At 24.7% G+C, this 25,785-nt stretch overlaps 1 protein-coding gene across 1 annotated transcript in view; it reads left to right on the top strand.

The window, feature by feature from the left end:
- LOC122509104 (probable G-protein coupled receptor Mth-like 1) overlaps positions 1-25,785 on the top strand; it is a 335,089-nt gene that overhangs the window by 123,578 nt on the left and 185,726 nt on the right. Inside the window, exon 4 of the mRNA XM_043622884.1 lies at positions 1,178-1,256. Within this exon, the coding sequence (XP_043478819.1) occupies positions 1,178-1,256 (79 nt within the window). The remainder of the gene's footprint in view (positions 1-1,177; positions 1,257-25,785) is intronic.

Below are 25,785 nucleotides of genomic sequence, written 5' to 3'. Positions count from 1 at the left end.
AAAATATAATACGTAACAATTTCTATTTCCCCGCCTCAGATCCAATTTTTTTTTAACACTTTTATTATAAATAATAATGTTAGAAGGCATTAGAAATTATTTTCAAGTGGAACCAGGCCGGGGAGGGCAACGATTTTGACTTCTTTTTGTCACGGATTTTTCGAAAATTCAGAAATTTCGAAACAATTTCTATTTCCCCGCCTCAGATCCAATTTTTTTCCACATTTATTAAAAATACTAATGTTAGGAATCGTGAGAAATTATTTTCAACTGGAACCAGGTCGGGAACGGCAATGTTTCAAATATAGTTAAAATAAAAATATTAAGCCTAATTTTTTTTTTAAATACGTATAAAAACATAGGTTTCAAAAAATTACGGATTGGTTTTAAGAAATAATATTAATTTCGAAATAAATTAATAGAACAACATTCAGGTTAAACTGAAAAAAACAGATGTTGTTAATATAAAATTTGCGACGTTGTTGATAAAAAATAGTTATTGTATCCAAAAAATAAATGTTTCAAACGCCATATTTGACCCGACGTTCTTTTTTTTCAAAACTCCTGCTTAAAAATCAAATTCAGTGACATCCGGAAATCTGAGAATATACACTCACACTAAAACTTAATAATCAAATAAAGACGCTAAGAGTCCCCTCTCTCTATAATTTAAATTAACGAGTTTAATGCTTCCGTTGTAATTTATGATTCCAAGCAGGTCGTGCAGTATAAATAATTGTAAATATAGTTTTTTTTGAACGTGCTTTCTCGTTTATTGAGATAGTTTTTCCGAAGACGAATGGATTTCTAAAGAAGAGGAAGAGAAAAAAAAGGAATCTGGTTTTTATTCTTTCGTTTTCACTATGGCGCAGATTACATGCTTAGAAATTAATGTCTCCCCCGTGGTTTATACCACTGCTTTTTTATAATAGATGCGCTGAATTTCTAAAGGACTATATATGTATTTGACTCTCCGAAATTCATAGTCGATTCCCCCTCATTTCATTCACAATTTTTACATTCTCATTTTTTTTTAAAAAAAGCCACCTGAAGAACATTCTGTTTTTCAAAGAAAAAACCAGAATTTCACGTATGTATTAAACATTTTTTTTTTATTAATGCTCGAAGCAAACTGTAGCTCTTAAATAACGAGACGATTTTTTTTTCTGTATTGCAGCGATCATGGCTCACTTTTCATTCCTCGCTGCTTTCTTCTGGCTCAATACCATGTGCTTTAACATCTGGTGGACATTTAGGTAAGTTTTTTGTATTTGTAAAATCACATTTGATGAACAACTGAACGGCATCATTAATATATGACTTTTTTTTATTATCTAAAAAGATGATTCATTAAAAATGTTTAATTCTTTATTTTGAAAATAAACGGTTTGTTAAAGTTAATTTTTGAAAATATCCAGTTATTTGTTAGATTGATACAGATTGAGAGTTTTTCAGGATCAATTGACTGAAATAAAAGGAGATAAATGAGGCCGTTAGCGAAGAATTTCACGTGCACTTATCTTTTTTAGCGTCTTTCAGCAAGACATTTTCTAATTAGAAAGAACGATCTTGAAACTCACGATATGTTCGTGCTGTAAGGGAAAATTATCCTTTAAGACGAATAAGTATTCAGTAATAGATCAGATGGTCGAGTATCTGTCAGAAGCAGGTTTCTCTCTTCCATCTCTTCTTCTTTTACACAAAATTGCCTTCTCGTCTTTCGTTTCAACAGGAGTGCGCTCGCGCGCACGAGTCTTTTTTAAAAACTTCAATTTAATTACCATCCATTGAAAACATGCCCCAATTATCAAGTCGCTACCCCGCAAAAGTCCATCGGATCAGAACAAGAAGTTGAGTTAGCAACCGATATACTTGAAAACTACTCTCAAAGCTATTCGGAAGATTAAAAGGAAAAATATTATCGCAAGAAAGTAATTCTTATAAAAGTTCTGAAATTAATTTATCCTTTGAAGAAATATTGATTATCTAATAAGGAAACATAATTAAATCTATTTATACAGGCCTCAGATTGTATATGACTTTTTCGACTGATCTAAATATTATTATGCAAATTATTCTCATTTTTATTTATAAAAAAAACTAGAAAAATATTAATTGCTTAAAAATTTTTATTAAGAAGTAGGAAAATATACCCATTTTATATGCATCATTTTTATTTCTCAATAACAATATTGTTTGTAAACTTATTTTTTTCTGTTTCTTAATATTTTTGTAGAAAATTCTCATTTTCTATATAAGGACATAATTTGCATCAATTTTATTTCTTAATTTGAATTGTTTTAATAAAATTCAAAGTATTTTAAAAATAAATGAAAAAAATGTTTATGAATTATTATGAATTATGAATTATGTTTGTCAATTAGAAAATTTAATTGAAGATAAAACTGAATTTTTTTGAATTTTTAGAAAATAAAGGAAACAATTTTATTCAAAAAAATGTTGTTAAATTAATTTTCTCTTTTTTAAATATTTTAAATATTCAATTATAATAATTTTTCAATAGAAATTAATGTTTTCAAAAATTTTAAATTCAAACCTATTTGAAATTGAACAACTTTAAAAATATTTCTTCATATTTTATAATAATTAAAGAGGATCGAGTGTTAAAATCACTATTTTATATTATAAAAATATTGTTACTGTGAATTCAAAAAGGATTAAAAAATATTTTTTAGAAAAAGTGACCACCTACCTTTTTTTCTTTGAAATAATTTTAAATCAACGGTGGTAATAATGGAATATATCATGATCAAATGAAGACTATCAAATTTCTAAAAAAAAAACAACGAAGTTTACAACGTTTACGATTTACGACTGAAAAAAACATTTTCCTGAGAAAAAACAATCTTTTTTATTTACAAATTTTTCTATTCTAAATTATTGATCATGAAAGTATGTAAAACATTTTAAAACAAAAATTTATAAAATTTTTTTTTTTTATAAATTGTTGATTATAAACGTTGTGGTATTTATTAATGGAAAATACTATGAAAATTATAAATTTTTGGTGTCTTTTAAAAATCTCAAATTATTCACATTAAATTTTAATTTGATTAAATTAATAATTAATTTGTATCATTTTTTGTTTCTGACAATAATTGATTTTTTAGATGTATTTTCGTTGAATTTTTATAATTGACTTCTTTGAAAATTTTTATTGAAGAAAATAATTGTATTTTGGAAGAGTTACGGTTGAAATATTTAGAAATAATTGAATTCTTTGAAAAGCATTCACAAAACTAAATGTAAATAACTGATTTTGCTAAATGTTTTACATAGTTAACAATATTAAAAATAATCGAATTTTGAAAGCGAGAAAGTTGCAATTTATAAAAATAATTGAATTTCAGACTATTTTAATTGAATTTTTTTAATAACTGAATTCATGGAAAAGTTTCATTAAAAATTGTAAGAGTTGCAGATAAAATTTTTTGGGAATAATTAAATTATTTGAAAAGCATTATCAAAATCAATATAAATAATTGATTTTGAAAAATATTTTTGTTTATAATTATTGCAATTTTTAAAAAATTTGGTATTTAGGTTTTAAACTCAAATTGATGACAATTTAACATTTAAATAACAGTTAAAAATTGAATATAAATTTTTTTTGTAACAAAATATGGATTTTTAAATATTAATTTTAAGAAATTATTAAATTTTTAAATAATTTTAGTTAAAAACATTATTTTCATATTCTATTATTATCTAAAATTTAACCTAAAATTAATTTTCAAATCAATTTTTATTAGAAAATTCTACGAGAATTCAATTATTTAAATACAAAAATAAATAATTTATTGAATAATTGAATGTTCTTTTAAATTTTAATTCTTATGAATAATTTTATTCACAAACTTTTAAATAATTGAATTCTTTTGACGAATTTAAATAAAAATTTTTAGAATAGTTACATTTTTCAAGGAATTCGATTAAAACTGTATTCAAAATAATTGAAAATCTTCAATTTCCTGTAAAATTTTTATTATTTATGAAAATAATTAAATGTTTGTGTACAATTTTATTTAATTTTTTTTAAATAATTAATTTCCTTTGAGTAGTTTTATTAAAATAGTAGAGATATTAAAAATTAATTATTGAAATGAGGGAATTTTTTGAAAATAATTGAAATTTTGACAAGAATTTTATTAAAATTTTTGAAAACAATAATTGAATTTTAAAGAAGAATTTTATTACTTTTGAAAGTAATTAAATTTCTGCAATCATTTGTAACTTCTTCAAAATTCAATTTTTTTTAAGGTTTTTAACTAAAATTCTTCTATAAATCCATTATTTTTAATAATTAATTAAATATATTTTGACAAATTTAATTAATTTTAGAAGATTTCGAATTATTAAAATTTTTTAAAAATTTAAGATCTTTAAAATTTATAATTTATAAATTTTATTAAAATTCTTCGAAAGAATTCAATTATCAATTTATTTTAAAAATTCATGCTTATAATAATTAAATTTTTTTAAAGGAACGTGATTAAAATTATGTTAAAAATAATTAAAATAGTAAAACTTTACTACTTTTGGAAAAAATTGAATTTCCGCAATAATTTGTAACTTTTCCAAAATTAAATTTTTTTTTTGTGTTTTTAACTAAAATTTTTCTATAAATGCATTATTTTTAATAATTTTTGTAAAAGTTCTTTGAGAATTTTCAAATTCATTGTTTTACAATTCACTTTTACATAATTTCAATTACTCGTAAATTCTTCAATTAAATATACATTATAAATTTATAAAATAAAAACTTGAAATAATTCCAAAAAAAATCATGAATTAAATTTTCTCAAAAAAATTAATTCCACAGAATTGTTAATAAAAAATATGAAAAATTCAGATTTTCAAAAATTTTAATTTGAAACCTTTTGAAAATTCAATTATTTCTAAAACTTTACCCTCTAATGCTATTAGTATTCAATTGTAATCTAAAATTTTAACTCAAATCTACTTTCAAATCAATTTTTATTAGAAAATTCTTCGAGAATTCAATTATTTCAATACAAAAGTTAATTATTTTTACCTATTGAATAATTGAATGTTTCTTAAAATTTAATTCTTATAAAGAATTTTATTAACAAATTTTTAAATAATTAAATTCTTTTGTCGAATTTTATAAAAACTTGCATGAAAATAATTACTTTTTTCAAGAAATTCAATTAAGATTGTATGAAAAATAATTGAAATTCTGCGATGAGTTTTATTATTTCTGAAAATAATTGAATTATTGAGAAGAAAGTTATAAAAAATTTGTAAATATTTGAATTCTTGTGAAATTTTTATTATTTATGAAAATAATTAAATGTTTGAGTAGAATTTTATTAAAATTGTCTTTGAATAATTGAATTCTTTTGGGTAATTTTATTAAAATAGTAAATATTGAAAATATTATTGAATTGAGGAAAATTTTTCATAATAATTGAAATTTTAACAAGAATTTTATTAAAAGTTTTGTAAATAATTGAATTTTGAAGAAGAATTTTTTTATTTATAAAGATATTAATTGGGATTTTGTCGAGATTTTTCAAAAAATTTGAAACATAATTGAATTTTGTGATAAGAATTTTATTACTTTTGAAAATAATTGAATTTCCGCAATCATTTGTAACTTCTTCAAAATTCAATTATTTTAGTGTTTTTAATTAAAATTCTTCTATAAATTCAGTATTTTTAATAATTAATTAAATATATATTTTGACAAATTTAACTAATTTTGGAAGATTTTGAATTATTAAAATTTTTCAAAAATCTAAGTTCATCAGAATTTCTAATTAAATTCATTCAACATTGCAATTTTATAAAATTTTAAATTGAAACAATTTTCGTCATCTTTCATACACAAGGGTTTTTGGGGTCTAATTACGAATATGAAATCAGTTTTTCAAAATTCAAAATGGCGGATTCAATATGGCGGTTGAATTTTGCAAAATTGATTGAATTGATTTGAATTCTTGTTACTCGACGGTTTTTGGGGTCCAAGTAGTCATTTGCATTAGCTTAGCTTTATTTAATTTTCGATTTTGTAATTTTATTGTAAATATTGCCATAAACATTCTTGTTTTATTATTTTATTTATTTTTATTATTATTATTCAATTAAATAAAAATTATTTAAAATTTTTCGTTTAAATTTTGATCATCAGTTTGTAAAATTATGATTTATATTTGAAATTACACACGTGGCGTTATAAAACTACGGAGTGGTCGGTAATTTGGTTGGTCGCATTGGAGAATATATTTGATTTAGAATTCAACTTGTCGAACAAATTCTCAAGAGTCATTTGGCACAATCGAAAGCACCATGTAGGAAGTTAGTTCATTCTGGAATCTGGGTTTACTGCTCTCAGTGCCATTGTGGCTTAATAAAAGCAAGCGTGAAGCCGCCTTTTTGTCGCGTAGACTTGTTCCATTTGCTCAGGCGAGCGTCTGCAGGAAATATAACTGTTCGATCTAAGATCGTTGACTTCTCCTTGGAGGTCGATCGCAGACAATCGAGCAGACGATTCGTGATTAACAATAAAAAAAAAAGAAACTATAAAGCAGAACTGTGATAAAAGAAAAATTACTTCACACAATCACTGATAGTAATTAAACCTTAAAATTGTTGCAATGATAATAAAATTTACACACGAAATTAGCCCTAATTTTGAAAAAGAAAAATTGAAAATCAAAATTGAAGAATTTAATACTATGGATAATACCGGAACCAATTCAATTTATCGTTAATCACATCGCGAGCTACCGAAGAAGCATTAACATCACTTCTCAAGGATTTTGTTGGAAAGGAGGATGAAAGGAATTGATTTCAAGCACTTTCGTTGAAATTTCGCGAGGCGAATTTGCCGATTAGTGGTGAATCGTTTCGACCTCGGAAACACTCGAGAAGACTGAACTTAACCAGAAAACCATTAGATACGGATTTATATAACTTTAGTCGGCGCAAGAGTAATCAGTCAATGTCAAATGAAGAGAAACTTTAATCTCAACGTTTGAAATAAGTAGGGACGGTGGGTCTAGTCGAATGTCTGATACGATGAAAACAAACACCAGGAGATTTTGTAAAGGTCAAAAACCCACTTTCCCGTGCGCGGATCATGCCAAAAATTATGTTTATGGATACTTTAATAATTTTTAATCACTGATTCCATTAATAATATAATATTGACAGAATTAGATTTTCTAATTCTATTAGAATTCTAATTTAATTATTAATTAGTTTCTAATTCTATTAGAACTTTAATTATAATTCTATTATTAGAATTTAGAATTTTAACTCTGTTATAGTTAGAATTTTAAATGGACTAGCAACAATTCGAGCGCGACTTACTTTTTACTCACTTTTTTCATTAAAATTAGCAATTTTAAAAATAATAGAACGTGCAAATTTTAAATTAAAATTTATTGTTTTCATAAAAATAAAATATGAATTGAAAAATAATTTTAATATTATTATAACTATAATAATCGTATATTCAGATACAGAAAATTCAGCAAAAAGTCAGGGATATTTATTAAAAGTACTGAAAAAATTAAATTTTTAGAATTCATAAGAAAATTCTGAATTTTTATGTCTTTTTTGTTTGCCTCATAAACAATTGAATTACAATAAATTACAATACAAAGCATTCAATTTTTTCCAATATCTGACAAAAATTTGAAATTTCTTTTCAAATAACTTAAATCTTGAACAATTATCATAAAATAATGACTTTTAAATTATTCAATGAATAATTTTACTTAAATATTTTAAAATTTTCATAAATAAGTGAACTTAATGGGTTTCAATTTGAAATTTTATAAAATTTCAATTTTAAATGAATTTATTTAATTAGAAATTTTAAAGAACTTAAATTTTTGAAAAATTTTAATAATTCAAATTCTTCTGAAAATTAGTTAAATTTTTTAATATGTATATATTTCATTAATTAGTAAAAATAATGGATTTATTGAAGAATTTTAGTTAAAAACACTTAAAAAAATTGAATTTTGAAGAAGTTATAAATGATTGCAGAAATTTAATTACTTTCAAAAGTAAATAAAATTCATATCACAAAATTAAATTATGTTCAAAATTGAAAAAAAATCTCGTTGAAATCACAATTATATTTATAAATAATAAAATTTTTCTTCAAAATTCAATTATTTTCAAAAATTTTAATAAAATTCTTCTGAAAATTTCAATTATTTTCAAAAATTTTTCTTATTTCAATAATTAATTTTTAATATCTCTACTATTTTAATTAAACTACTCAAAGAAATTCATTTATTTAAATAAATTTTTAATAAAATTGTACACAAACATTTAATTATTTTCATAAATAATAAAAATTTCACAGGAAATTGCAGAATTTCAATTATTTTTAATACAGTTTTAATCGAATTTCTTGAAAAATGTAACTATTATTCTTAAAAATTTTATTAAAATTCGTCAAAAGAATTCAATTATTTGAAAATTTGGTAATAAAATTTTTTATAATCATTAAATTTTAAGAAACATTCAATTATATAATTTACTTATGTATTTAAATAATTGAATTATCATAGAATTTTCTAATAAAAATTGATTTAAAAATGAATTTTAGTTAAAATTTTAGATAATAATTGAATATGAAAATAATTTTGAAGAAGTAAAAGTAATAATTTTTTTATAATATAAAAAAATGATTTTATCACTCGGTCATGTTTTATAACAATATTTTTGAAGTTGTTTAATTACAAAAAGGTTTGAATTTGGAATTTTTGAAAATCTTAATTCCTATGGAAAAATAATAATAATTAAATATTTATTTAAAAAAGAAGTCACTGATGTTTTAGAATAAAAAATTCATTTCAATTAGTATAATAGGTTTTGTAAACTCTAATTTCATTTTTGATTCTATATATTTCAATTTTCAAATAATTTCTTCTGAACAGGTGACATTGAAAATTTTATATTTTATCCTCATGCAGGAAATAAGTTAAAAAACTTTTAATTTCATTTAATTTCTAATTATTGTCATTACCTACAATTTAAGTTTCATTTTGAAAATTGACTTTTAGGTTTAAAAAAATTTATTAATTTTTAATTTACAGAATAAAAAATAACAGTGAATTTTCTGAGTTAAATGAAATTTGTTTTTTATTTCATTATAATATTTTTAATTTATAACCATTATAAAAAATTTGAAAATTTAATGGAAAAATTGTAATTTTAAAATATTCCAATTTTTGAAGCATTATCCCAAGTGCGAAATTAAAAACGGCCCAAAACTGGCCCAGTGACGGCATAGTCAGTGCCTACTCTTGGCAGACAATAGTGGCCCGACTGTCGGGAGGTTAACCGCGGTAGGCCGTCGGCAGCTAATCATCGGCCGATTCTCGGTAAACATTAATGGCCCATTATTGGCTGCCATTACTCCCCAGTGTTGAAAAAATTAATAAAAAATATATTTTTTATTTAATTAACTAATTAATTCATAATATTTATACAGTTTATTTCCCTAAATTAATCGCAAACTTACAAATATTTGAAAAATTCTTACCGCTCGCGGGGATCGATACCTGAACCTGACGCACCACAGCCTAACACTCTGACCACTCTGCTACTCTGACGTGAAGTCGATAATGCAAAAGGGTTCTTATAAGCTACACTACACTGGCCGATACTGTGCCATTATTGGGCCGAGCTACGTCCCAATATTGGCAATTATAATTTGCCATCATAGATACAAAATGGTAGACATTAATGTGCCATTATTGAGCCAAGCTACGCCCCAATTCTGGCAATTACAATTTGTCATCAAAGATACAAAATGTTTGCCATTAAAGTGCCACTAATGTGTCATTAATGGGCCGATCTTCGTCACATCACTGGCAATTGAATTTTTCCTTTAAAGATTTATCAACTTTGCCAATAATGTGCCGTTATTGGGCCAAGCTACGTCCCAATTCTGGCAATTATAATTTGCCATCAAAGATACAAAATTTTTGCCATTAAAGTGCCATTAATGGGCCGATGGTCGGCACATCACTGGCAATTGCTTTTTGCCATTAAAGATTGATCAACTTTGCCATGAATGTGCCATTATTGGGCCGAGAGCTGGCCCAGTCTTAAAAAATTTGAAAATCTGACCATCGGCGCCATCATTGGCCCATCAATGGGACGTTTTGAACACCAGTAATGGCCCAGTAACTACTGCCAATTCTCGGCAGACATTACTAGACCAATGATGGGCCGTTTTTGCAGTCTTGGCATTTCGCACTTGGGATGCTAAAATAATTAAATTATTATTGGAAAAATTACAATATTTGTAATTTCAAAAAATTCCAACTTTTCCCAATATTTTACCAAATATTTCCAAATTTATCAATATTGTTTGTTCGATTTTATGGTAATTGTAGAAAAGATAAGAAATTTCTCAAATTAATTTGTGACGTGATCCGAAGAACATAGTCAGGGTTGAATCACATTTTCAACTTTGTTAATAACTTTTTTTTAAAAAAATAATCAAAATCAATAATAAATCAATAAATATTTTAAAGTTTTTGGGGTCGCTGAATCCAAATCGTTGATCAGAATTAAAAAATTTCAAAATGGCGACCAAAATTTTTTTAAAGTTTATGAATTTGGCTGAAAATGCTCATTCGGGGGGTTTTGAGGTTTTTAAATCCAAATCTTTAGTCAAAATTTAAAAATTCAAAATGGCGAAAATGTTACTAATTTAAATAGTAATAGTTCTATACTGATCATTTAGTTAAAAATAACTGATTGTCAGTTAACAGTAATTGATGTTTCAGTAGATTTTTTTTAACTGATTCAATTAGTAAAGTTTAACTAATTTTTCAGTTCTTTTTTTTTCTACTGAAAATTATTATTAATTTTTTTTCACTGACAATCAGTTATTTTTAACTGATATAGAAGCAAAAAGTCAGTCACTGATTGTCAGTTAAAACTATGATTTTTAACTGATTCAGAGAGCAGGTAATAAAAATTTACTGCTATTTACATTGCCACTGATCATTAACTTTGAGAAGTGGTGAACTTTTCCCAAAATGCACATCCATTAAACTCGTTATATTTATCATCTATTCATCTTATCAGGAATTCCGATACACTATATGCCACTTGGTGTGAATCAGTGTAAATTCCTAACGTGGTTTCTGAAATCCAGTAGCTCTCCGTAATTTATCGCTCGTTCCCCAGTATTTCATCAGAGGCACATAACTGAAATTTGTAATCCATCCACGAAGACATTTTGAGAGAGAGAGAGGGAAAGAGATTTTTCAAGAGAATGATGAAAAAAGAAAAGTTACCAATAATTTTCCCCTTGAATGTCTAATGAAGTAAAAGACTGTTATAAAAATGCAATTATCTGAAGAGATCGTTAGGTTTTTAGAGATTATCGGTTTCCTAGAGATTAAATTCTCTTGATTGTGAGAAAAAAGAATACTTCAAAAAAATGTAGATTCGAAGATTTTTGCACGATTTTTGTAGCATTTCACCCTATTTTTTTTTTTATTGAACCCTGTAAATTTCTTCTGAATACAAATTCGCCTCGTGTTGGGTTTAATTCTTACGCCTCAACAAGCGACTTGCATAAATTTCAGGACAATATCTTTTTCTAGCGGCTCGTTGACCCGAAAACTTAAATGTCGCGAAGAAATAGATAAGGGAACACATCCTAATGCAAAATTGATCGATTATCGATTTCTCCCTGGGAAAAATATTACATTTTTCCTAATATTATCGAAAATCCCCCGAAATTTCGAGTACTGGAATTATTTTTCACTCGAAAAATTTCTTATCCAAATAAATATATCGTGGTTGTTAATAAATCATTTTATACGATTTCGTCTTATTTGCATTGAAAAGAATTTCTATTTTTTTTTTTCGAAAACTTTTATCGAAAAAGTTCTCGAGGCGAGTGAAGTGTGGTAAGTCCTCTTTAAATCAGTTTTATGTCCCGAAGGCTCCTTAGATAAGACAAGTCGTAATTGTTATCTGGCGAGCGAAAATATCAAGAAAGAGAAAGAGAGGAAGGAACCTTGAGATTGGAGTAGTTTTTTACACTTTCGAAGGCTATTGACTTCTTAAAGTTTTCTCCTTCATATTTTGATGTCTAATAGCGAGACATGCCGATTCTCTATATACCGTTATCCCTAATTGCGTTTATAATTTTTATAATTTAATAACTAACGTTACAAGTCACTTAGATGATCTAGAAATTTAACAAAGCATTCCTTGTCACAACGGACATTATCGAAAATAAATTGCAAACTATAGCAACACTCGAAATATGGAACAGAAGCGTTTTTTTCAACATTTATATATTTTTCACAATCGAAGAATATCTCTCAAAGTATTTCAATTGAAAGTAAATTTTTTTTTAAATTGCAAATGAGTTTTGCATTCTAACTGTGCAAAAAAAAAAAATGTGTGGCTTGTGTGCCAATTGCTGATACTGAATATTGAAATCGTCTGGATGGCAAGGTTTACTGCCAACCGCAAATTTTATTTTCTGCTGTGGCAAAATTGAGTGTTGGATGATATGAAAAGTCGGCGCCTATGCTTCGAAGCGGTAAATGATACTGAATGAGAATAGTGTTTTCTATATATCTATACATTTCTCGTAGGAGTGAATTTTCTCTCAAGTTTTTCAATTACAGAACACAACAACAACAACAACAACAACAACAGCATCTCAACTTCCCACGGTTGGCATATATATATAAGTTCTGTGTGAGTCTCTCTCAACGACCTACTCGAACCGGGTTGCTTTTCTTTATTCACATTTTAGCATTGTGCCTCTAAACAAATTTGCATTCTAAAGACCATACCGATAACCATCTGCTATTCACTACGTGTAGCATTTGCTCTTTTTAAAATTTGTTCATCTTTCTTTGCACATTGTTTTCTTTTTTTTTTTGGTAAATAATTAGTTCCTCGAATTAGGTTTCTTGTAATGATATACTTCTAACGCCTTTTCGAAAAGTACAAAGGATTTTGATTCAAAGAACAATTAGATTTTTGAAATGATTCCGTACGGAAATTTTGCAAATATTCCACATTGTATATTTTTGTAGAGTTTTCGATAACTTAAAAAAACGGGTGACTGTTAAACTGTTACCAACTTCAATTAGATTTGCTAATAGTTTAAGATTTTTTTATCAGCTAAGTATTTTTTTCTGTGAAATTCCAATTGGAATTGGTACTATTTTAACAGTTTTTTTATCATTCAAGAATTTTTTTCCTTGTAAAATTAATAAAATTGGAAATTAAAAAATATAATAATAAAGAAATAATATTATAAAGTATAAAAAAACTGTTACCAACTGCAATTGGATTTGGTAACAGTTTTTATCAACTAAGAATTTTTTCAGTGCAAAAATTAATAAAAAAAATATATAATTCTGAGGAAATAATATTAAAAAGTATAAAAAGCTATTACCAACTCCAATTACAGTTGGTAACAGTTTAACAGTTTTTTTTTAAAGTTATCGAAAACTCTACAAAAATATACAATGTGGAATATTTGCAAAATTTCCGTACGGAATTCTTTACGGAATTTCATACGGAATTTACGTAGAACGGTTTCCGTAGAATCGTTTCACGTGGGTATTATCTAGAGTATTTCAGATTTCGGTCAAAAAGGGGATTCCCAATCGAATTTGATCAGTGTATTGCTACAAAAAATTAATTTTGCTTTCTTTCTAACTTTTCCATGATTTTTAGACAAAATCTTGACTTTTTCCCTGATAATAAAAAATATTCTGATCCACTCTATGTATAAATGATTGGATACTCAAAAAAAATATTCTATTTTTAAATCCATTTGGTAATTCAATGTTACGAAATTCCGATTATTTGGAAATTATTTTTCCATAGGAATGAAGATTTTCAAAAAATTTCGAATTCAAACCTTTTTGAAATTTAACAACTTGTAAAAAATTGTTATAAAATATGAAGGACATCGATCACTCCGAGTCTTCGACTCGGAGCAATCGATTTCTTCAGTATTTTATAATAATTAAAGATGATCGAGTACTAAAATCATTATTATATAAACTGTAAAAATATTTAGTAACTGTAACTTTTTTAAAATTATTTTCATCATTTCAATTCAATTATTATTTTCTAAAATTTTTAAGTATAATTTTTCTTTAAATTAATTATTTTTAATAATTTTTCAAAAAATTCTTTGAGAATTTTCAAATCCATTTGTTTACAATGCAATTTTAAGAAATATCGATTTCTCGGAAATTCTTCAATTAAATACCTATTTATTGAAAAATAACTTTCAATAATTTCAAAAAAAAATTCAATTAAACTTTTTAAAAAAAATTTCTTCTACAGAATTGTTATAGTTAAAAGTATGAAAAATTCAGATTTTCAAAGAGTTGAATTTGAAAACTATTCAAAATTCAATTATTTCTAAAAATTCATGCTATAATGCTGTTGATATTCAAATCTAAAATTTTAACTAAAATTATTCATTTTTAAATCAATTTTATCAACAAAATTTTTAAATAACTGAATTCTTTTGATGAATTTTAACAAATTTTTTAAGATTAATTACATTTTTCGAGGAATTCGATTAAAATTGGATCAAAAATAATTGAAACTTTTAAATTATTGAAGTTTTCGATGAATTTTCGAGGAATTTTATTAACATTGTATTAAAAATAATTGAAATTTTTTAAATAATTGAATTATTTTGACGAATTTTAATAAAATTTTTAAGAATAATTACATTTTTCGAGGAATTCGATTAGAATATTGTAATAAAAATAATTGAAATTCTGCAATGAGTTTTATTATTTATGGAAATAATTGAATTTCTCTAAAGAATTTTATTACTTGTGAAAATAATTGAATCCCTGTAAAAAATTTTATTATTTATAAAAATATATAAATTTCTATTAAAAATTTATAAAAAATTTGTAAAGTAATTAAATTCCTGTCAAATTTTTTGTTATTTATGAAAATGATTGAATGTTTGCGTAGAATTTCATGTTAAAATTGGTTTAAATAATTGAATTCTTTTGGAAAATTTAATTGAAATAATAGATATTGAAAATTATTGAAATTATAGGAAAATTTTTCAAAATAATTGAATTTTGGGAAAGAAATTTTATTATTTATAAAGATAATTGAAATTTTGACGAGAGTTTTTAAAAATTTTTGAACATAATTGAATTTCTGCGAACAATTTTGTTACTTTTGAAAATATAATTGAATTGCTGCAATAATTTGTAACTTCTCCGAAAATTCAAATTTTTTTAGTGTTTTTAACTAAAATTCTTCTATATAAATCCATTTTTTTTAAAAATTAATTAAATATATTTTAAAAAGTGTAACTCATTTCAGAAGAATTTGAATTATTATAAAATTTTTCAAAAATCTAAGTTTTGAAAAATTGATGTTGTAAAATAAACCTTTAGCTACATTTTTTTCTATTATGTGAAAAAAATTTAAACTCAAAGAATTGTGATTGAAAATCAAATATTCAATTATTGCAGCAATATTCCTCAATCTAAAAAGAATACAATGTTTTCGAAGAATTCTGTTCGACAATTACATATGAATTCAGCACATTTTTTTTTCTGTACTTGAAAGAAAGGTTTGAATTTTTTCTTAGAAAATTCTGAATGAAAAAGAAATAGTTATATAGTAAAATTTACTTTTCAGAACAAAAATTTAAGATAATTTTAGTTGAACTGTGTCAAAGAATTATCATAAGTTTTGATTTCTTTGTGAGTTTAATTGACATTTGATAGAAGTCACTTTGATCAGGAAGAGTTACTGTTGAATTATAATTTAAATGATTTAAATTAACATAAGTATACTCTAAAGTAGTGAATTCATAAATTCTGAAATGTTTCTTCTTTCAACAATTTTAGTTGATTTTTAGAATTTTTTTTGCTTTAAAGCAAAAGTTACTCTTCTTCTTCTTCCCCAGTGAGAAATTGCCAATAGACTTTAATCGGTCCAATATCGGTCCAATATTGGTTGCCGTGCTGGGCGCCGATTGACTCCCAATATTAGACCAATATGGGCTGATGCTTGGGATGTAACGGCATCGCCAATCATCGGTTGTCAATATTGGTCCAATATTGGCCGAATATTGGCAACCAAGAGAAAAAAATTTTTTTAAATAAATTTTTTTTAATTAAATAATAATAATAAAAAATTAATGTTTATAATTTTTGTTTAATATATTTATTTGTTTAATTATTTATTTTTAATAATTCATGTAAATAATAAATAATTTATTATTTATAAATTATAATTATTTAAAAATGCAGCAGCTATTAGAAAATAGCATTCTGCAAAAAAATTCTATCATTGAAAAATCAATGATAGGCGAGAGAAATCCGCGTCTTTAAATAGATTCGCAGATGATAGACAAGAGATATCCGCGTCATTAAACGGATTCGCAGATATACTCTGGTCTCGCGACGAATCTCTCGATACTTATATACACTGGAGTCGCCGTGTCAGTTGCGAGAACGGTTACAGCGTCCCTCTTTCGGCGGAGATAAGAATTGTCACGTAAACTGCGGGTATAATAAGGCGGTCGGTAAAGCGATTTAGCAGTTTACGTGACAATTCTTATCTCTGCCGCAAGAGGGACGCTGTAACCGTTCTCGCAACTGACACGGCGACTCCAGTGTATATAAGTATCGAGAGATTCGTCGCGAGACCAGAGTATATCTGCGAATCCGTTTAATGACGCGGATATCTCTTGTCTATCATCTGCGAATCTATTTAAAGACGCGGATTTCTCTCGCCTATCATTGATTTTTCAATGATAGAATTTTTTTGCAGAATGCTATTTTCTAATAGCTGCTGCATTTTTAAATAATTATAATTTATAAATAATAAATTATTTATTATTTACATGAATTATTAAAAATAAATAATTAAACAAATAAATATATTAAACAAAAATTATAAACATTAATTTTTTATTATTATTATTTAATTAAAAAAAATTTATTTAAAAAAATTTTTTTCTCTTGGTTGCCAATATTCGGCCAATATTGGACCAATATTGACAACCGATGATTGGCGATGCCGTTACATCCCAAGCATCAGCCCATATTGGTCCAATATTGGGAGCCTTTATTGGACCGATGATCGGTCTCTTGGCTCCCAATATTGGACCGATATTGGACCGGTGAGAAATTTCTCACTGGGTCGCTCTGAAGAAAGGTACCTAATCATAATTTGATGGGACAGGATAGAAGAAGGAAAAAAAATTATGAACAATTACAAACAATTCATCATCACTTTACAAAATATTCACTAAAAGTTCCCAATTTCGAATAATCAACTATATTTAAAATAAAACTACCGCACTCAAACACAACCTCTAATTTTTTTCCACTCAAATATCTTTCTTGAGAGCGTTTCACGTATATTAGTTTTCATTGTAGTTACACCATTATTATACAACCAATTTGCTGTATGATGAAAATTGATAACAGTTTATTATTACTTTGAACCTTGATGGAAGTGAATGACAAAAAATTTGAAATGCAAAGTCACAACATCCAGGTGTTGGAAACCCTCATATAACAGGAATAGGTTAACGACTCAAGAAGCCCAGTAGCACATTCTCCCAACAGTAAACGAGATTCATATTAATTAATTGCCGGTTATTAAAACATCCCGCTTATCGTCCCAAACGTCCCCTCAAGGTTAGATGGCGCTAGGAATTAATTTTATCCACATGTATTTATTTTTAATTTATTTTTATGAAAAAAAAAGAAGAGAATAGGTTTACAACTTGTCTTCTTATAATAAATCTCAAATTAGCATTCCTCAGATCTTGAAAAGATTCACGAACCGGTTCAGATCAAGATTCGAAACATTCTTAATTGGCATAATCTCAATAGTCTACTGCTAATAAAAGCATCAACTTCCTGATTATCAGTTTGCATAATTTTCAATATCTGATTGACAAAAGGATTTCTCTAGATTTCATCCCAATTTGTGAACGTGAATTATTTTTTATATATTCGCGTATATACATAAATCAAAAATATTTAAAGAGAGATGATAAGTTCACTGCAGATACAGGCCTCGGACCGACTTCAAGACATTGCTAAAAAACATTATTTCAGTCAAGAAGACTTCTTGATTTCAGTCTATTAAAAAAAACAAAAAGAAGTCTATTTTATTTACATTTGTCACGAAAATTTGGTTCTCTATTTCATCTTTCTGACTTTTCTCAGATTTACAGGAAAATCTTTATCTTCTTCCCTTATCCCAATAATAATTTCAATTCTAAGTTTTTGTAAATTCAACTATTTTCATAGATTAGAAGAAAAAATTCTCATATTTTTAATTTTTCTTCAAAAAATACAATTACTTTTTTCGAAAGGTAATTAAATTTTTATAAATAATTGAAATTTCTTAAAATTTTTTTAAAGAATAATTGAATTTTACAATTGAAATTTTCGAAAATAATTGTGAGAAGTAATTTAAATATGTTTAGAAATAGAATAATTAGAATTTTTTAAATATTAACGTTTCCTAAAATTTTATTAAAATAAATTGAATTTTCAAAAAAAATTTGTAAAAACACTTGAAAATGATCAAGAAAAGTTCGTCACAATAACTAATTTTGATTTTTGAAATAGACATTCATACAAAATGTTTTAAAATTAAATTTTTGTTTCTAAAAATTATCTTTTTTTATTAGTTAAATAATCTTTAACGTTCTAGATCTTTTATAAAATAAGACAAAATAAAACAAAACAACATTCGGACAATGAATAAAAATATTATTTACTCCAACGTTTCGAAATTTAAATGATTTCCTCTGCAGAGAGTCTATTTAGAAAAATATATACAAAATTAAAATAATAATAAAAATAATTGAACAACTAATAAAAAATTTAAATTAAAATTAAAATTACCAAAAATTAATAATTAAAATAGACGAAGACTTAAATTTTATGCCCTAACGATGAAGTGGAGTCTGGAGTCAGAAAATTAGAAAGAAACCTAATATTCATAAAATAAAAAAAAAAGAATTGAAAAATTAGAAAATAAAAGAATTTTTTAAAATTAATAATTCATAATAAAAGAATAAAAAATTAGTAAAAATTAGTAAAAAAAGAATTGAAAATTAAAATGAATAAAGAATCACTATATAAAAAATATAAATTCATGAAAAATTAATAAAAAATAATAATACGTGTTTGAAAAATTACTAAAAATAAAAAAATTAACAGTAAATAAATAAATCAGTAATAATATAAAATAACATACCATAAATAAATAAATAATCCTTCTTGGTATAAAACCAATAAATAAATAACACATAGATAATAAATAAATAAATAAATAACGGTTTACAATACAATAAAATAAAAATTATTTGTCAAATTAAGTAAAAACGTATTGCAGTATAGTTACTTTTTTTTATTTTTATTAATTTTCCATAAATGTATTATTATTTTTCATTAATTTTTCATGAATTTATATTTTTTTATACAGTGATTCTTTATTCATTTTAATTTTCAATTTTTTTTTTACTAATTTTTACTAATTTTTATTCGTTTATTATAAACTATTAATTTAAAAAAATTCTTTTATTTTTCAATTTTTCAATTATTTTTATTTTTTATTTTATGAATATTAAGTTTCTTTATAATTTTCTGACTCCAGACTCCACTCCATCGTCAAGGCATTAAATTTAAGTCATCATCTATTTTAATTATTAATTTTTGGTAGGATAATTATTCATCAATTTTTATTTTTTATTTATTGTTAAATTGAGGAGCAATTTTTCAAAAATTGAGAAATATATTTTTCAAAAAAAAAAAATTGAGATAAACACATATTTAAAATATTAAAATCCTTACAAATCGATTATTACTGTTCAATTTAAGAAAAAAATTTATTACCGAAGAATTTTTGATTTAAAAAATATTTTTGCCAAATCTTGGTGATTTTTAATTTTTTTATTAGAGAAAATTACCAAAAACTTTTAATCCCCTTATCACAATAGACTACTTTAATTACAAACATAGCGTTTTAAATAGAAAAAATATTCAAAAATGAATAATTTATTACAATTTTTCTACATTAAAGTTAATTTTAATATTGTTAGGTGAAAATTGTCATTTGTTTAAATTTCTCGCAGTGACAAAATTTAGATTTATCAGGTTTTGAAAACTTACTCAATTATTTTTTTATTATTTTAATTTTGTATATATTTTTTTTGGATAGACTCGCTGAAGTGGAAATCATTTAGATTTTGAAACGTTGCGGAGGAAATAAATATTTTTATTTATTGACCGAATGTTTTTGTTTTATTTGCCTTATCTTTTTTTTTAATTGTTCTTCGCTTAGATTTTCCCATAAGGATCGTAGTAAAAGTCAAAATTTTGCCTGGAAATTAGGTTCGGTACAAATTCTCTCTTTGTAACTAAATTGAATTTATTTTATTTAAAAATTAAAACCGTTTTCATATGTAATTTTATGTCTTAAATTTTCAATAGTTGTTGACACCAGTAGTTGCTGACAGCCGTATTCTTCAATTACATTCGATGACATTGTAAATTAATACTTTACTCGTGTTATTAATTCCACAACTTGTGAATTTCTTTCTCTGTTATTGAGAAAAAAAATTCACAAGTTGTGAAAATTAAAATAATACAAAAAATGTCGTTGCAGGTTTGAAAATGCATTGCTTGGAAATTCCATGCGCTGCAATGGGTTATACGATGCGTTATTATTATTGATGGGTGATATAAATCTTTTTATTTTAGTCGAATGATCTCGTTACCTAAAACGTAATGTCGCGCTCTTGTTTCGTTATTTCGCGAGTTGAGTATGTTTTTGAAATAATGTAAGAGTTGAGTAGAGTTGCCCAGGCAGGCGCGCGGCAGTGTCGTGCCAACTCGCTCCAATGCCAAAAACAAGCCTGCTAGTGAACTTGGTTAGTGATTTTTCAGCCGGAAAATTACCTCTAGTGTTATTTACGCCTGACAGTTGCACGTACGCGTGTACACCAGCAACCGCACGGACACGCCCCAAAGGCGCACTTCTGCACCGCGCGTCATAATGATGATAATGATGATGATCATTGAACCGATTGCCATCGGTCATTAACACATGACAGATTCATGCCTCTCATTGCTGGTGCGTTGAACGTGTCCCTCCTAAATGACAACCACTTCTACCGCACTCGACAAAATATTCCCCCTCCCCTCCTCTTTAGTCACCAGATTCGTCAAATTATCCTAATCCTAAATTTTAATTTTTAACCTCTTGATGGTACTTTTAATTTCCCAGTCTTTTTAAGGAAATGGAATAACAAAGATTCGTGAATCTATAATCGTATTAGTGAATTTTTTTATATTTCTACCACAAAATTGATCATCATTTGGATTAGATGAGAAGGAGCGTTATTGAAAAATAAAATTGCTTTTTTCAGCAGTTTCATTGAGGCGCATGAAAAGTCTCCAATTTTTATTTTCCGAATCTTTATTTTATCGAAATTCTTTTTATCTAATAAGAATTAATTATAATTTCTTTTAATCGAAAGAATAATTATCAAAAACATTATCTTTTTGAATGACTAATTAACAGAATGTTTAATACTGCGAAAGAAAATTTTTTATAATCTTCAAATACCCAATGGGAAGTAAACGATTGGTTCAATAATGGGCCATGCTTGGCGAACTCCGTTCCATTATTGGAACATTAATGGCAACCATCATTGGACCACCAATGGTTTAAACTTGGGATGATCACGCTACTGCCAATGATCGGTAGCCAAGCATCGGGCCAATATTAGTTGCCAAGGAATTGCCAAGGAAACAAAATCGATTTTCAAAAGCTTGATTTTTTATTGGCAGCCAACAAAAAACCAAGGTTTTGAAAATTGATTTTTTTTAATTATTAATTAAAATTTATTTTTAAAAAATATATTTTTCAAAAATTTATTTTAAAAAAATATATTTTTTTAAATTAATAGAACATATTAATTTAATTTGTCACCTCTGGTAAAACAAAGATGAAAGACTGATAAATTCCCTCACTTTATATTTTACAGTGGAGGGATAACTGTGAATGTCTTTGCGAGAGAGGAGCAGGTACTTATATAGAGCCAGTGAGAAAGGTCACAAGCGAGAACAAATCACTAGCATGCACTCTGGCGGCGCTTGTCGGAAGTGGCGCAACGTTGGTTGCCAAGCGCTGTGTCGATAATGTCAGGATATGCATGCGCGCCAGAAAACAGTTCTGACAAGCGCCGCCAGAGTGCATGCTAGTGATTTGTTCTCGCTTGTGACCTGTTTCACTGGCTCTATATAAGTACCTGCTCCTCTCTCGCAAAGACATTCACAGTCATCCCTCCACTGTAAAATATAAAGTGAGGGAATTTATCAGTCTTTCATCTTTGTTTTACCAGAGGTGACAAATTAAATTAATATGTTCTATTAATTTAAAAAAATATATATTTTTAAAAAATATATTTTTTTAAAATAAATTTTTGAAAAATATATTTTTTAAAAATAAATTTTAATTAATAATTAAAAAAAATCAATTTTCAAAACCTTGGTTTTTTGTTGGCTGCCAATAAAAAATCAAGCTTTTGAAAATCGATTTTGTCTCCTTGGCAATTCCTTGGCAAATAATATTGGCCCGATGCTTGGCTACCGATCATTGGCAGTAGCGTGATCATCCCAAGTTTAAACCATTGGTGGTCCAATGATGGTTGCCAATTGTTTTGCCAAGAAAAAACCATTGGGTACCAAGCATGGCCCATTATTGAACCAATCGTTAACATTGGCAACTTCCCGTTGGGTAACTGAATTATCATTTCTAAAAATTATTATTTTTTATATTTCTTATTTACACTAATATTTTTATTTTCGAAATGTCAATTTTGATAAATATTATTTTTTAAATTTGTTAATAACTATAATAATTATATTCCCGAATTATTATTCAATATAATTCAAATATTACCGAATTACCAATTCTTAAAAAATTTATTGTTCCTAATAATATTTTTTTAAAATGTGTAAATGTTCTAAATTCTAAAGTCTCTAAATTTTGTTTTATCGAAATATCTTTTGTTATAAAACTTTTTTCTTATGAATGTTTTTCAAAATAATTTTAATTTTTACGAATTAACATTACTCATAATTTTCTTTACTCCTAATCATTCTTCTTTATAATTACTATATTTTCTATAACATGTATTTCTTCTAACTATAACTTTACCGAATTGTCACTTCTCATAATTATTATTATATCGAAATAGTATTTTTCAAAATTTTTGTAATATCTAATAATTTTTTATACAAATTTTTTTATTTTATAATAACCAGTTTTTATAATTTTATTTTATTCGAATAATTATTTCGTATAATTTCTGTCTTACCGAAATTATATTTTAAATAATTTTTTATTAATCAATTTTTTATTTTTCCTAATATTCATTTTTCCAAATAATTCTTTTTCATAATTTTTATATTTCCTAAATCGTATTTTACATAACATCTATTTATTCTAGCATTTAAATTCTCTAATTTATTCTTTTCCTAACCTATAAATGTCATAATAAGAATTGCACAGAATAGTTATTTCACATACAAAATAAACGGTTTCGACGTTTCCCATCTCTGAAGAATATGGCGCCAAATTTGAAAAAAGTTTATTATTTTATTATTTAAAAATTCCATAGGAATTAAAATTTTTCAAAAGATTTAAATTCAAACCTTTTTGAAATTAAACAACTTATAAAAAATTATTATAAAACATGAAGGTATCGATTGCTCCGAGTCGAAGACTTGGAGTGATCGATGTCTTCATGTTTTATAATAATTAAAGAGGATCGAGTGTTAAAATCATTGTTTTATATTATAAGACTTTATAAAAAAAAATTTTTTTAATTATTTTTTATGAAAATAATTGAATTATTGGGAAGAAATTTATTAAAAATTAGTAAATAATTGAATTTTGCAGAAGAATTTTGATATTTACAAAGATAATTGAAATTTTGAGGAGAATTTAAAAAAAAAATTTTGAAAATAATTTAATTTCTGACAAGAATTTTTTTACTTTTGAAGATATTTTAATTTTGCAAAGAATTTTATCAGAACTTTTGAAAATATTTAAATTTCTAGGATGAATTTTATTATTTATGAAGATAATTGAAATTTTGACAAGAAATTAAAAAAAAAAATTAAAAATAATAATTGAATTTCTAGGATGAATTTTATTATTTATAAAGATAATTGAAATTTTGACAAGAATTTTATTAAAATTTTTGCAAATAATTGAATTTCAGAGAAGAACTTTATTACTCTCAAAGATAATTGAAATTTTGAACAGATTTTTTTAAAAATGTTTAAAAGTAATTGAAGAAGAGGAAATTGAAAAAATTTTATAGCAGAAGAATTTTTATATTTATAAACATAATTGAAATTTTGAGAAGAATTTTATTACTTTTGAAAATAATTGAATTTCTAGAATGAATTTTATTATTTATAAAGATAATTGAAATTTTGACAAGAATTTTATTAAAATTTTTGCAAATAATTGAATTTCAGAGAAGAATTTTATTATTCACAAAGATAATTAAAATTTTTAACAGATTTTTTTTTAAAGTACATGAATTTTGCAGAAGAATTTTGATATTTATAAACATAATTGAATTTCTTTAAAGAATTTTCGTACTTTTGAATATAATTGAATTTTGCAAAGAATTTTATCAAAACTTTTGAAAATAATTAGATTTTTATGATAAATTTTATTATTTATAAAATTTTGACGAAAAATTTTTAAAAAATTTTGAATATATTTGAATTTCTGCGAAGAACTTTTTTACTTTTGAAAATAATTGAATTTCAGAGAAGAATTTTATTAAAATTTTGTTTAAATAATTGAATTTCGGAGAAGAATTTTATTATTTATAAAAATAATTGATATTTTAAAGATAGTTTTTTAAAAAATTGTTAAAAATACCTAATTAAAATGTTGCTATGAATTTTATTAAATTTTTAAAAATTTTATTCTGGATTGTTTGATAATGTATCTGTTGTCGAGAAATGTGATTTTTTTACAATTTTGTGTTTTCTTTTTGTCGTTTTTTCCTAAGATTTCAAGCGATTTTTTTTCGCAATTCTTTCGACGTATTTTAATAAAAATTTTTAAGAAGTATTACAATTCTCGATTCACAGGAATTCAATTAAAATTGTATTAAAAATAATTGAAATTTCGCGACGACTTTTATTGTTCATGAAAATAATTGAATTCCTAAATAGAATTTTATTATTTATGAAAATATAATGGAATTATTGCGAAGAAATTTATAAAAAATTTGTAAATAGGTAATTAGATTCCTGTGAAATTTTTATTATTTATGAAAATAATTAAATGTTTTATAAAATTTGTTTAAATATAATTGAATCCTTTTGGAAAATTTTATTAAATCATTGATATAATGATAATGATAATCATTAAATTGAAGAAAATTTTTGAAAATAATTGAATTTCGAAGAAGAATTTTATTGTTTATTAAGATAATTAAAATTTAGAAAAGGACTTTACAAAATTTTTAACATAATTGAATTTCTGCAAAGAATTTTATTAGGTTTGAAAATAATTGAATTTCTGCAATCATTTGTATCTTCTAAAAAATTTAATTTTCTTTTAGTGTTTTTAACTAAAATTTTTCTATAAATTAATTATTTTTAATAATCAATTATAATTGTTATAGAATAATTGTACTTAAATATTTTA

This window comes from Leptopilina heterotoma, unplaced genomic scaffold (assembly GCF_015476425.1).
Source record: "Leptopilina heterotoma isolate Lh14 unplaced genomic scaffold, ASM1547642v1 Lhet_6, whole genome shotgun sequence".
Classification (NCBI taxonomy): Eukaryota; Metazoa; Arthropoda; class Insecta; order Hymenoptera; family Figitidae; genus Leptopilina; species Leptopilina heterotoma.
Note: the sequence above shows the minus strand (reverse complement) of the source record. Positions and strands in the feature narration are given on the sequence as shown.